The sequence below is a fragment of the Podarcis muralis genome, chromosome 2 (genome assembly GCF_964188315.1).
Source record: "Podarcis muralis chromosome 2, rPodMur119.hap1.1, whole genome shotgun sequence".
Classification (NCBI taxonomy): domain Eukaryota; kingdom Metazoa; phylum Chordata; class Lepidosauria; order Squamata; family Lacertidae; genus Podarcis; species Podarcis muralis.
This window is the reverse complement of record NC_135656.1, coordinates 6,570,564-6,584,039: the sequence shown is the minus strand read 5'-3', so window position 1 is coordinate 6,584,039 and position 13,476 is coordinate 6,570,564. Positions and strand designations below refer to the sequence as shown.

The window sequence follows — 13,476 nt, the reverse complement described above, 5'->3', positions numbered from 1 at the left end:
GGGCAGAGCGAGCGGCAGGCGGCAGCTTGTCCTGGTGGTGGTGCGGGCTCTCTGATTTAAAGAGACCTTGCACTGCCTGAACAGCAATGGCTGCACTGTGGCCAATCAGTGAGCTGCGCGGCGGCGTCCGCCGCTACGGTCCAGAGGAGTCAGACGCCTTATGGGGCCTTATATTCCAGGGAGGCCTTATGTTCGGGGGAGGCCTTATTATTGGGGAGGTCTTATTTTCTGGGGGTGCCTTATATTACAGCGAGAGGCAAAACTGGAAGTAGGTCTTATTTTCAGGGGATGTCTTACTTTTGGGGAAAGACGGTAGATGCTTATGGGAAACCTGCAAGTAGGACCTGAGTGCAAGAACACTTTCCACTCTTGTAATTTGCCACTTCCTGGTATACAGAGACACACTACCTCTCACAATGGAGGCAGAAGAAGGTCATCATGGCTAGTAGTCATTGAAAGCCTTATCCTCCATCCTAAGGCTTTCATAATTACTATCCCAGCGTAAAAGCTCTTGGCAAAAACCCAGAAGACACCATTGTTCTCTTCACTTAGAGTTTAATGAGCTGCAAGTGATCACACGCGAGAGGAAAGGAATCACCACCAAAACAAAAAGATTTTCAAGGCCATTACAAAAAGAAAGAGAGAATGTGGAGCACAAAGCAGCTAAAGTTAAATCTGGATAAGTCGTCTTGCTTTCAATAGGAATGACTTAAGCATATGCTTAAGCTCTCTCATTGGCGTCAATGGGACTTAAAGGAGTGTGACTTTGGCAAGATCACATGCCCCTACCTTTCAGCTGCAGGTATTTTGCATATTCATTTAAGTAAGTAACCATTATGACTCAGCAAAACCACAGGCAGGTAATCACAGGAGAGTAGCTGGAAAGATATTCATTTGTATCAGGGCATTTTTCCCCCAGCCAGAACTCTCCAGAACCTCTCAGGTGGGCACCATTGCCATTTAAGAGAATGAGGGAGGTGCTCATGGTGAGTTCCAGCACCTCTTTTTTTCTAGAAAAATAGCACTGATTTGCATGAATGAGCAAAACATGAAGGCTGTGTTCACATAAGCAGTTTTTGATGTAATTCACATTATTTCCTCATCAGGTTTCATTCAGAGGAGTTAGAATGTAGACAAAATAGCAGTACTCTTTAAACGTTATGAGAATCAAACAACCTGACTCCTAGAATTGTTTTCTCGTGTGAACCGTACCTATCCAGAGTGAAGCCTGTTCCAGGTGTTTCAATCCACCAAAGAGATAAAAGTGTCTCCTCAGTTGAAACACAGCCAATGAGAATTCTGGGATACCTTGGATAGAGATATTCCTCCTTGTAGGCCACAGGGCAGAGTGCTGCTCTACATAAAAGATGTGTGAATGGTACAAAAGCAAGGTACACATTGCCTAGAATAACCTCTATAGGACTACCTAATACTGTTTGCCCTTGTTCATGCAAACACAGCCTTCACATATTACACATCTGTTGACTAGACCTAATTACGTTAGGGGCATGAAATGTGTCAACAATGAGTTAAGAACAAAGGGTGGGTTACAGACTAAGTTTGGGTTGGGTTGCTTGGGTTGGATACTGAAGACATTAGATGAACTAAGGTCCCACTGACATAAATGAGACAAGTTAGCAATGACAGGAATCACAGAACTCAATGGTACTTAAGTTCAGCTAAGTCAGTCTGTATCCCACCCAAACAATGCAAGACTTAAAAAATATCCTGGGAGAGCAGCCATAAGGGCCATAAGGGGCACAGTCCATTTTTCTGAAAGGCGCCAAGATTTTGTTCAGGGTGGCTTTGCAGATGTCTTCAGAAAAATGGTTCTTTCATCCATGCTGATGTTGTCATCACTGCACCTGTTGCTTCTTATTTCCTGCTTGAAGACTTGATGGAAGTGGAGGATGTGGTGGTTTTTTTCACAATGGTGCCTCCGGAACTATATCCTCCTCCGTATCCTCCGCCGACAGAGCAAGCTCCCCCACCTCCTATGCTGCAAACACCTCTTCCGCTTCCAGAGCTGAATCCACCAAGGCCACCAGATCCTCCTCCATAGCACATTCCACCTCCAAATCCACCTCCAAATCCACCACCATATCCACCGCCAGAAGTATTAGAGGAGCCAACCATAGCTAGAAAGGAAGACAACCATGGTTAGCATTGTGGTGGTTTTATGGACTAATATGGCCAACTAATGCCTGGAATGTAGTTCTCTAGCACTGAGCTTGGGGGTGGTGCTACTTCATGTCTGTTCCAGGGCATTCTGTCCCAAGAATGCACCAGTGGAGCATGCAAGCCATTGCCTGAAGAGATGGCAAGTCATTGAAGAAAGAAAGAAGGAAAACTCCCAGCTACTTTGCATCTTAAAATAAGACAAGTGAAGCCTCCAGGGCCAAGGAGTCATCCGTGTGATGAGAGTCAGTTGAGAAAGTGTGTGGCATGTAAGGGCTTAAGCACTGAACTAGACCTAAAGCAGGGAACCTGTGGCTTTCCAAATGTTGCTGAACTCCAGATCCCATCAACCCTCGCCAGCATGGCCAATGGTCAAGAATGATGGGAGTTACAGTCCACCAGCAGCTGGAGGGCCACAGGTTCCCCACCCTTGCACTAAAGGGATGCTGGGTTCAAAACGATCCCCATTCAGCCATGAAGTTCATTGGCTTGCTTTGAATAAGTTAAAAATGTTATCAACCCATGAGCACGAAGCAATGCAAACCACGGCATCGCATACAAAAGTTGTTTCCACGTGGTATTTTTGTAACATTTAAAATTGGGGACAGAGAAACCGTGGCCCTCCAGTTCATCATCCCTGACTTTGTTGAGTTTCAACCTCTTTCTGGCATGTTACTACAGCACACTGGAGTTGCACCAACACAGTTGCATTTGTAGTAGTCAAAATGTGTTCAGGACAGCGCAAGGCGGGATCTTCCACAGCCCTGATTCCACATTCTGCATCCACAACTTTCCTTCTGTGTCCGTATTTATGGTGCTTAAGAGCTTGGTGCATATCTACTATGACCACTGTTGTCAAAACCACATCAAGACACAGTGGGGCCAGCGCATGCCATTTTCCAGAGCAGCTGGTTATAGGATAGTGCCACTAATTTTAAAAGTTGAGTACAGAGTCATTACTTACAGATGCTCACGGTGCTCTGACACTCTCCAGACATCCTGTGAAGGAGAGAGAAAAACCTGATGTTTAGGCAAGAGATGAGATCCAATTGGGCATTCATACACAAAATGCTGAACAATAATGAACAAATCCTTTGAATCCCTTTGTTTCTTTCATCATCAGGCACTGCGAAAGCGAGTGCTGTGCAGTGCAGAGAGCAGATAGGGTTGGACACAGGAGACCTGGGTGCAGCTGCTGGCTTGGCCATCAAGATCACTAGTGAATAATGTGGGCATGATTGGATAGACGGCCTTCGTTTCAAGAGTCAGGGACACCCTTTCCAGAACTTGCAATTCAGATAGGCATGATCCTTCAGCTCACACTAGCCTGCCACAGCTTCCAGTGGTTGCTGCAGCTGCACAGTCCACATTGTAAATCTCTCCCAGCACTGGAAGCAGAGGCAACCCCAGAAGAACGATATGTGCCTTTGTTTGTGACGTTCCCAACCTCTCTCCACCAGGAGAATTGCTATGTACTTCTATTATTATTATTATTATTATTATTATTATTATTATTATTTGTAGTAATAGTAGTAGCAGCAGCAGTAGTAGTAAAAATTGCAGGTGTTCTTTATATGCTTCATATTCTTATTATGACTTATTTTATTGTTGTAAGAGGTATGATCTTTGTTGTATATTTTGCATATAGCAATATAGAAAGGGGGTATACAAATTAAAAGTGAAATGAAAATATTTGGATAGATGCCTTTGGGCTGGGGTCTAGCTTTGCAGTAAGTAAAGTAACAAAAAAAATCAGTCTTTTTTAAAAGGAGAAGAGAACCAGCCCCCCCCCAAAAAAAGACCCAGGACTCCAGTACCCTGAGCCACCTTCTTACAATATCCCTACTTCCCCTGTTCTTGCCACAACAGCCACCTAAGCCCTCTCAATCAGGAGTTGCACCGCCACAGCCTAACCTCAGCTCTTACCATTCCATGAAGCTTAACCATGGCTTAATCTGAGCCAGACCAGTTCACATGTGTGCACAGTATGCAGTACATCAGGGATGGGCAAACAATGGCCCTCCAGATGTTGATGGACTACAGTTCTCAGCCTGGACAACCATCAGAGATTATGGGAGTTGTAGCCCAGCAATGTTTGTAGATCCTACGATTCCCCATCACTGCAGTACATGCTTTCCTCACCAATGGGTATACATTGCCCACCCTTACATTTCTGATCTCGTGGACCAGCCTTCCCAAGTGGGCTTCAGTCATGGCACCTCACCTTTTTAGAATTTAACTGCTGGACTCAATCAAACATTTCATGGCCTTCCCTCTCCCCACCTCTAAGAGGAAAGAGGAGCAGTTATGCAATGAAAGCTCCAGTTTGATTTCCTTTTTTTTTGTGTCTTCTTTTCAGCAAAGTCCAGATACACACCTCCTTCCTGTGCATCACACTCACCTGCTCTCCTCTCCTTCCAGCAATTTCCTGTAGGTGGCAATTTCAATATCAAGCGCCAACTTGACATTCATCAGCTCCTGGTACTCCCTCAAGAGACGGGTCATTTCTTCCTTGGCCTTCTGCAGGGCAACCTCCAGTTCATTCAATTTGTCCCTGGCATCCTTGAGGGCCAGCTCACCGCGTTCCTCAGCTTCTGCAATGGAAGCCTGCAGCTTCTCACACTGAAAGGCAAGAGAGGCATTCGAAAAACTGATTATTGAAATATCATTTTTATTTTTAATACCAGCAGCACCATTCCTCCTGGATGCAGCGGCCCCCTACATCCCCTGGGAACCATTTGTGAGTGCCATTTTTTGTGTGCAAGGCAAGGTCAGGAGGTAACACCCAAACAAAGTGGCCATCCTACTTCAGCCTGATATCTCTTGGCTTGCCTTGAGTTGTGTTACTAAATGAATTGCTGCAGTTAAGACAACAGCACAGGACTAAGATGACCAGATTGTGAAATTCCAATAAAAACCTCTGCCCCCCTCCACCCTAGGGTTAATCTTGCATATATTCCTCCAGCCTTACCTGCTTCTTCACATTATCTATTTCAGACCGTATCCTCTGAATCATCCGGTTCAGTTCAGAGATCTCGGTCTTGGTGTCACGGAGACTGTCACCGTGTTTCCCAGCAGTTTGCTGCAGCTCCTCGTACTGGAATTCAGAAAGAAGAAAGGGGTCAAATTGTGTTATGTCAGAGAAGAGAAATCTTCTTCAAACAAAAACCCAGCTGAGCAATGGCTCAGGTTTTGCCAAACCCTCTGACACCCTTCCAAGGTTGTCCCCCAAAAAAGAAAGGAGTGTTTCTGCAGTGCTTGGTGGACCAGCCTGATGAAAAGCTTACCTACAAGTGATTTTGAAGCAATACTGGTAGATTACTAGCCAGTTTCCAGTGGACAACATGGCACCTTGGGGAAGGGCAATAGCTCAGTGGTAGAACATATACTTCGGATGTGGAAGGTCCTAGGATCACTTCCAGGATCTACATATAGGGCTGGGGAAGTCTATGAACCAGCCATGGGGAACCTGGGACCATCCAAATGTTGTTGGACTACAACTCCCTGCATCACTGATCACTGGCCCTGTTGGCTGGGTCTGGTGAAAGTTGGAGTCCAATAGCATCTGGAGGGCCACAAGTTCTCCACCTCTGCTTGTAAGCCCCAGAGAGTCGCTGCCACTCTGTGTAGACAATACTCAATCAGATGAGCCAATGGTCAGAGCTAGTATAAGGCAGCTTCCTATGTCCCAACTGCTGTTTGGTGGGCTTCTTTGTAAATAATGGGGGCCTTTTGTCTGTTCCAGAAACGCACTACATTGTATGTTCATAAGCATAGACAGGACCACTTCATTCAGGGTTGTTGTGGCTCAACTGGCAAGAGATTTTGAACCCGCACTCTTGCTTTGCGAATGTAAAACACATTGGAAAACCATGGTGATTCTAGTTAAAATAAAGCAAAGCGCACGGAGCTGAAGTCGGATCACTCCTAGTTTAATACATTGCCTTGTGTTCATTTGGCCTTTCCCATTAATGAACCACAAGAGTTTCTTTGCTTGTTTGGATTTGGTTTTTGCTCAAGAAGGTCATTTTAGACTGGCAAGGTTTGATAGGCCTGAGAACTCACCTTGCTCTGGTACCAAGACTCTGCTTCTGCTCGGCTCTTCTGAGCAATTTCCTCGTACTGAGCTTTGACCTCTGCAATGATGCTGTCCAAGTCCAGATTCCGGTTGTTGTCCATTTGGAGGACAACGGAGGTGTCAGAAACGGTCTGCTGCATCTGGCTCAATTCCTGCCAAAGAAATCGAATTACTGGTTTTTGTAAGCTGCCATGGGAGTCCATTTGGTTAAAGTGTAGAGTACATCTACCTTAAATAAATAAATATGTAGACAGCGCCATGGTCACATCATGTTTTTTCACCATAAATGTTGATTTTATCACTTACCTCTCCCCTTGGTAGAGGCATTTGTCTATTTTTTTTTCTAAAGGTGACTAATGGATGTGGTAGTCCATATTGGCACACCTGCAAAAGGCCTGTCCTTCTAAAAACTATGCTTAGAACTTTCTTGCATCCCAAAAGCTGGACATGAAAATTAGCTGTTATAATACAGTGGTACCTCGGGTTAAGAACTTAATTCGTTCCAGAGGTCCGTTCTTAACCTGAAACCATTCTTAACCTGAGGTGTGCTTTTGCCAATGGGGCGTCCTGCTGCCGCTGCACCACTGGCACGCGATTTCTGTTCTTATCCTGGGGCAAAGTTCTTAACCTGGAGCACCACTTCCTGGTTAGCGGAGTTTGTAATCCAAAGGGTCTGTAACCTGAGGTACCACTGTACACTAGTCAAATTGCTGTCATAACAGCAGATTATGTTGCATGCATGTGGATTTATGCATTGCAAGGATGTCTTATGGAGAGGATGCAATGTACTTTTGCACCTTCTGCAGAGCAATGAAGAACATAAAAGATTTCCCATTATAGTGAATGGGGAAACTGTGAGCTTCATTTTAGACAGAGTAGTTCAGGAGATGAATTACAGGTCGAAGCGGAGACAGCACAGAGTGACTCAGAAGCAGACTGGAATTTTTACAAGCACACAGGTAGAAGGGGAAACTTAGGGCCTGTGCACACCCCTAATACTTAATTAAGCAATGTGACACCCAAAACAGGTAGTCATCAGATACAGAATAATTTCCTAATCTAACATTTTAGACTAGCCTAACTTTCATAACAGCAATCCCAACTCTTTTACATATGCTTCCATTACCTCTCTAATATCCACCCCTCATTTCCATATCTCTTCCTCCAGTTGCCATTTCCCAAATGACTCTCTACCTGTCACTCACTCTTAACTCCACCCCAAAATTCGCATCATTCTAGTGTTCTCCCAGGAGGCCACAAAAACTCAGCAAGACTACTTACAGCGTCGTACAAGCATCTCAAGAAGTTGATTTCATCTGTCAAGGAGTCCAGTTTCGCCTGCAATTCTACTTTGTTCATGTAAGCAGCATCCACATCCTGAAGGAAAGGACAGAGAGAAGTTCATATTTTGCACACAATGATGGAGGCAAACACACACACAGTTCCTCTAAATGCCAGTATGTGAATAGCTACTTGCACCGCCGAATCACTGCAAAGGAGACAGGAAGAGTGGCACACTTACCTTTTTCAAGAGCACAAAGTCATTCTCTGCTGCCGTGCGCTTGTTAATTTCTTCCTCATATCTGGTCAATGCAAAGAAAGAACATCAGGTTTAAATACTTGCCTTTTCTATTTGCACAGTTTTGTGTGTCTTTTCCAACATCTATCTACACTCCCCAATTTCTTGTAAAAAAAAAAGTCCAATTTCTTTTAAGAAACTAAAATCTTGGATGCAACAGAAGATAATAAAATAGAAGTAATGTGTGAAATATTGCTTTGTTATTCCACAGCATTGTTTGATTAAAAAATCTTGGTCCAGAATTTTTATTTAGAAAGACTAGATCAGGAGTGGGTGGGGTTGAGCAAAGGACATCTAGCCCTGCCTTCTTCTTTCTAGATTTTCTTAACAGTCAAAGGCCTTGTGAATTTGCTTGGCCTGCAAGTGAAAGAGAATTACCAATCCCCAATTTTGTGGGTTACTTGATATCCTAGGTTTATAACTCATAGAACATTCTTCATTGTTTCCATTCTTCAGACACTGTCCTCTGCCAAGAGGCATTCTACATTCTTTGGCATCAGACAAACAAAGATTCTGTTGAACGCCATCCTGATTTACAACATACTTTCCTGGCTCAAGAGTTTATTAAATTACAGTACCTATTTTCAAGTGCCACCAAATGCATACCTTAGGGCTGCCCAATGGATCAGTTTGTCAGAATTCAAGCTGCGGGTCACTGTTTTTGCTAGGATTTACAGCAGACATAGCCAGTGTGGTGCCTCCCTGATGTTTTGAGCTACAATTCCCATCAGCCTCAGCTAGCATGGCCAATGGTTAGGGTTCTAGTGTACAACATCTGAAGCCCACAGTATTCCCTGCCCACTTATAGCGTAGTGTAATCTTGTTACTGAACTTCATTGAGTCTTGAGCAATGAAAAGCAAAAACAATTTGTAAAATCATATATTTCAACGTTAGGAGTTATTGGAAATCAACCATAGTTTTTCACCTTAGCTGCAATAATTATAAAGGTGCAAAGAGCCCCAAAAAGATACAATCACTTGATTTTACAAAAAAGACCTTAAAAAACACCCTGGTTACTCTGTACATCACACAGGATGTATACTATGTTCGTGAGTCACCTCATATATAACAGTGAATCAGATCATTCAGTGTGATATAGTAAGTAGACCATGGAGATTCAAGTTCAACTCCACATTCCGCTCAGTGAATGATCTAGGGAAGGTCTCACAGAGAATTTGGGAGCATAAAATAGAATAATCCCTTTCCAAATCCATCAGATTTCTACCAGGGTCAAATTCAAGAGGACGTTAGGTCACACCAGAAACATGACACCATGATCAAATTGTGACTTCTCACTGACACTGAACATTCAGTGTTGAGTGCCCAAGCTAAGAGGCAAACCAAACACACACACATCTGAGGCCTTCTGTACTCTATCTAATTGTGGGTATATACGCTTTTGTTTAAAATAAATAAATAAATTGAAAGTTAATATTTCTATTTTCTGTCATGCTAGCATCAGCAAAAGGCCAGGTCTGGTTTTTCAAATAGGTAGTCTGGTCCTGGCCTAGCCCATCCACCTTCAATTGCACCAGCGGGGAAGATCATTTATTGATACCCAATTCTTTTGGTTCTATAATCCCTTACTTGTTCTTGTAATCCTCCACAAGATCTTGGAAGTTCTTCAGCTCTGATTCCAGGCCTCTCCTCTCATTCTGAAGACAATCAAGCTGCTTCCTGAGGTTGTTGATATATACCTCAAAGAACTGATCAAGGTTCTTTTGACCAATGCCAGTCCCTTGGCCCTGCTCTTGCAAGAGTTTCCACTTGGTCTCCAGAACCTTATTCTGCTGCTCTAGGAAACGGACCTGAACCAAACAAAGAATAAGGGTGGAGAAAAAAAGGGTTATGATCATGTACTCTAATTGCCTTTAAAGGGGAAGGCAGTTTCTGGGGTGAATCGCTATTCCTGTTCTGTCCCTGTTTTGGTTTTTTGAAGAGCTTGGAGTTCCTTTTTTAAAAAAAATGATGCTAATGTGAATTTCTATAGAGCAAACTTTCTCTTCTCTGCTTCTTTGAAGCTAAATAATAGAATCATAGAATTGTAGAGCTGGAAGGAACCCTGAAGACCATCTAGTTCAACCCCCTGCAAAGCAGGAACATGCAGCTGTCCCATACGGGGATTGAACCTGCAACCTTGGCATTATCAGCACCACACTCTAACCAACAATGTCAGAAGGGACTGCCATGTATTAACATAATATGTGCATATGTACAGAAGCTGTGCTGGCTGGGGATGATGGGAGTTGTAGTCCAGGACATCTGGAAGGCACCAGGTTGTCCAAGGTTGGCAGTGGCATAATGCACATCCTGCTATTTCAAAGGTTGCAGTGGGTTAATATATTACAGGAGACAAGTCAGGCTGTTTTAGCATATCTTTAACCAGAAGAACGAGCTTACTGTTTAACTGTGGGATAATGCAGAATTAATGGATGCACATACAGCAAGCTAAGAATAGTGGCGACAGGGGTGTTTTAGCAGTGCTCCTGAGCTAGCAATAGGAACAGCTGCAGGCACAAAATGAGCATCCCTCTTTTCATCTTTAAAATAGTGGAGGAAATTTATTAACCTTCAGGGCTGGAGAGAAGATTGTGTCAACAAACCTCTCCCTCCAGTGCCAGCAAATTGACACGATAGAGAACAACACCTGCCCATTGTCTCATTACTGTTAGTGGCTCTGTTCCACTCATGCTCATGCGCAAAGCTTCAGGAGCCACATTAAAGCCACTTTCAGTTATGCCACATGTGATCTGACCCAACCTTCACAGTTTCCTTCTAAAGAGCAAGAGCCCTGCTCCTTCTCATACAAGCCAGGCTGTCCTTGATTTCTGGAGATGAGGATGTGGCCACTGCCTGCATCATGATGAGGGTGTGACCATCACCTTCTGGGCTTTTAAAGCATCCAGGTATTCTTCACATTGCTCAACTCCTGGATAACTGAAACCACAGCAACAGGTGCTGGATTCTGACCAGTGTCCTCTTATGGAGAACTGGACATGGCCATTAGTCCAAACTTGCCTGCTGATGTTGCTTTCTCCTAACACCACTTATGTTCTCCTAACACCACTTAGGCATCTCCTTCCTCCATTCTAGGCTTTCCTTTGCATTGCCCACAAGCAGGGAGACCTTCCAGTTGTGTGTTCTGTACTGCAGCCACTACTTTTTAGCCTCCCCAAGACCCTTGAGTCACAATAGGCGGCTGAGGGATGCAATGAGGAGGTGACCAGAAAAGGAAATAAGGGACAAGGATTTGTTGCATCACTGATGCACGTATGATGCAGGTCAGCTGTGTAATCAATGCACATCTAACACCCTCAGTTTAGTGGGATTCAAAATAGCTTCCACCCTTTCCTATCTATAGGGTCACTAAAGGATCAACATGGTAGTTTCTGGGTATTGGTCCAGGATTGTCCTGGGGAAGAAGCATATGCCCACCTTTCCCCAGATTATCTTTCACTGCTTACTGATTAGTACTGACAACATTATGCAAATGGGCATGTCAATAGTACGTACTTGCACAGGTCATACCCCCAGGGCATCCTGAGAAGTATAGTTCTGTAATGGGGAAGGATCTCTGAGAATAAGCATCTGCTTCACCAAACTGCAGTAACCAGAATCCTTTGTAGGGAGCCACAGCAGTTACATTGGTACAGATTTTTAAGAGAAACTTTTGCCCTGTATTATGTTCCTGTTTACTTGAAACACTCAGGACTGGCATGCCCTTGGGGACTCACATTTGACCACCCCTCCATGAAGTATACAGGTTAAATATAAAACCTCTTGATTTGAGATTTTGTAACAAGGCAAATTAGAAATAATCATAACAAAACTGGCAAACTGACGCTTTTAAAATGGGTTCACCATTTTTCAGCCTTGAAATTCATTGCTGTTGTTGTTTTAAAAAATACAAATCAGACCAGATCTGATAGACACAATACTCAGTACACAAGAAAAAAAGGCCCTCATACTGAAAAACAAAAAGGAAAGAGAAAGAGAAAATCTTGGAGCTGCATGCAAGTTAAATGCTCTCAAAATCATTTCACCTTGTCGATGAAGGAGGCAAACTTGTTGTTTAGGGTCTTGATCTGCTCCCTTTCTTCAGTCCTCACTTTTTGGATCTCCGGGTCTATCTCCAGGTTGAGGGGCAGCAGGAGGTGCTGGTTGATGGTCACCTCTTTGATGCCCCCAGGCGGGCATCCTGGGAATGGAGGGCAGATTGCAAGTCCACCTGGACCGCCAAAGCCACCGCCAAAGCCACCGCCAAGGCCACCGCCAGCTCCAAAGCCCCCAGCCCCTTGGCCACAGGCGCCACCGAAACCCCCGCCAAAGCCACCGCCACCATATCCACCATAGGAGATTCTTTTGCTGCCCCCCATGCTATGCAGGCTCCTGCTGCCAAAGCCACCGCCTCCGCTACGGACATTACATCCACGGGACATGGAAGCAGTGTTGAAGCTGACTTTGCTTCCACCCCCAAAGCAGACAGAGCTGGAACTGAAACCCTTCTTCTGAAACCCTCCTCCAATGCTCCGGGCACAGGACTGGCGAGACATGGCTAGAGGAGAGGTTGTCTTGGTGGTAGTGTAAGCGGTGAAGTTCCAAGGAAGAGTTCCCAGTAATGAATGAAACTGAGCCCCTCTGGCAGGAGGGAGGAAGATCTACCTTTTTATCCGTTCGGAGAGTTGGCTGGGTGACAGGGGAGTGGAGGAAAAAAAGTAGTCATTTTTTTATATTGTATTCTTGAGCTTAGGTGTGCTTGGCACCCTCCCTCTTGCTCTGTGCCAGAAACTGACCTTCCCTGGAACACACCCCAAAGAGCTGGAGAAGAACCTGCAGCTTGACAGTGAACTCCTGGCGACCCCAGATTACCTGCATCACCCTTCTGTCAACTAAGACTAGATTTCTCTGTGAGCCTTGCCTGAATGGCAGGGCATGGCAGGTTCCCTTGACATTCTTTTGCCCTGCAGGGAAAATAATCCCCTGGCTGAGATATCCCCATCACTCCCTTTTCTGAAACTTGATGGCAGATGGCTCCTTTCAGAGGGTTCCAAAATTAACCTTCTGACATGCAGAGTTCACTTTTTTTAAAAAATAACACACTCACAATTGCACCAAACATCTGGGCATTTCTTCTTGGAATAAAAGAAATAAATCCAACATCAAATCTGACTTTCAGATTTCTCAAAGGGGCGGGAGGTTGGGTAGAGAAAAAGACACTTCCTCAATTTGAAACGCCAAATAAATGACAATATTCAGCCAAACAGGAAAGAACTTGTAGCTTGCAAGGCCTCTTGTGGGCTTTACAACATTTTTACCCGGCTCTTCCTCCAAGGAGCTCAAGGTGGCATGTTTGATTCTTTTCTCCCCTCAGTCACTTTTATTTTCAAAGCAATCATTCATTCATTCATTCACTGTGTATATTTATTCTTTATTTTAAAATGTTATATCCCATCTTTCTTTTAGCATGATTATCTATATAGCTCTATCAGCGTGCATGTCACTTTGCAGAAATAATTATTATTATTATTATTATTATTATTATTATTAAATTATTTATATCCTGCCCTCCCCAGCCGAAGCCGGGCTCAGAGTGGCTAACAACAGTAAAATAATACAGCATTCTAAAATCAATTCATTATA

At 44.1% G+C, this 13,476-nt stretch overlaps 1 protein-coding gene across 1 annotated transcript; it reads right to left on the bottom strand.

Moving 5' to 3' along the window:
* Nucleotides 1–544: 544 nt before the first annotated feature.
* LOC114592993 (keratin, type II cytoskeletal 79-like) lies at nucleotides 545–12,526 on the bottom strand. Its single transcript, XM_028721454.2, has 9 exons — nucleotides 11,880–12,526; nucleotides 9,424–9,644; nucleotides 7,779–7,839; nucleotides 7,538–7,633; nucleotides 6,244–6,408; nucleotides 5,150–5,275; nucleotides 4,580–4,800; nucleotides 3,143–3,177; nucleotides 545–2,138 (listed from the first exon to the last, which is right to left on the bottom strand). Exons 1-9 carry the CDS (start codon nucleotides 12,387–12,389, stop codon nucleotides 1,876–1,878), a joined length of 1,698 nt encoding a protein of 565 aa, XP_028577287.2. The 5' UTR covers nucleotides 12,390–12,526; the 3' UTR covers nucleotides 545–1,875.
* Nucleotides 12,527–13,476: the final 950 nt, after the last annotated feature.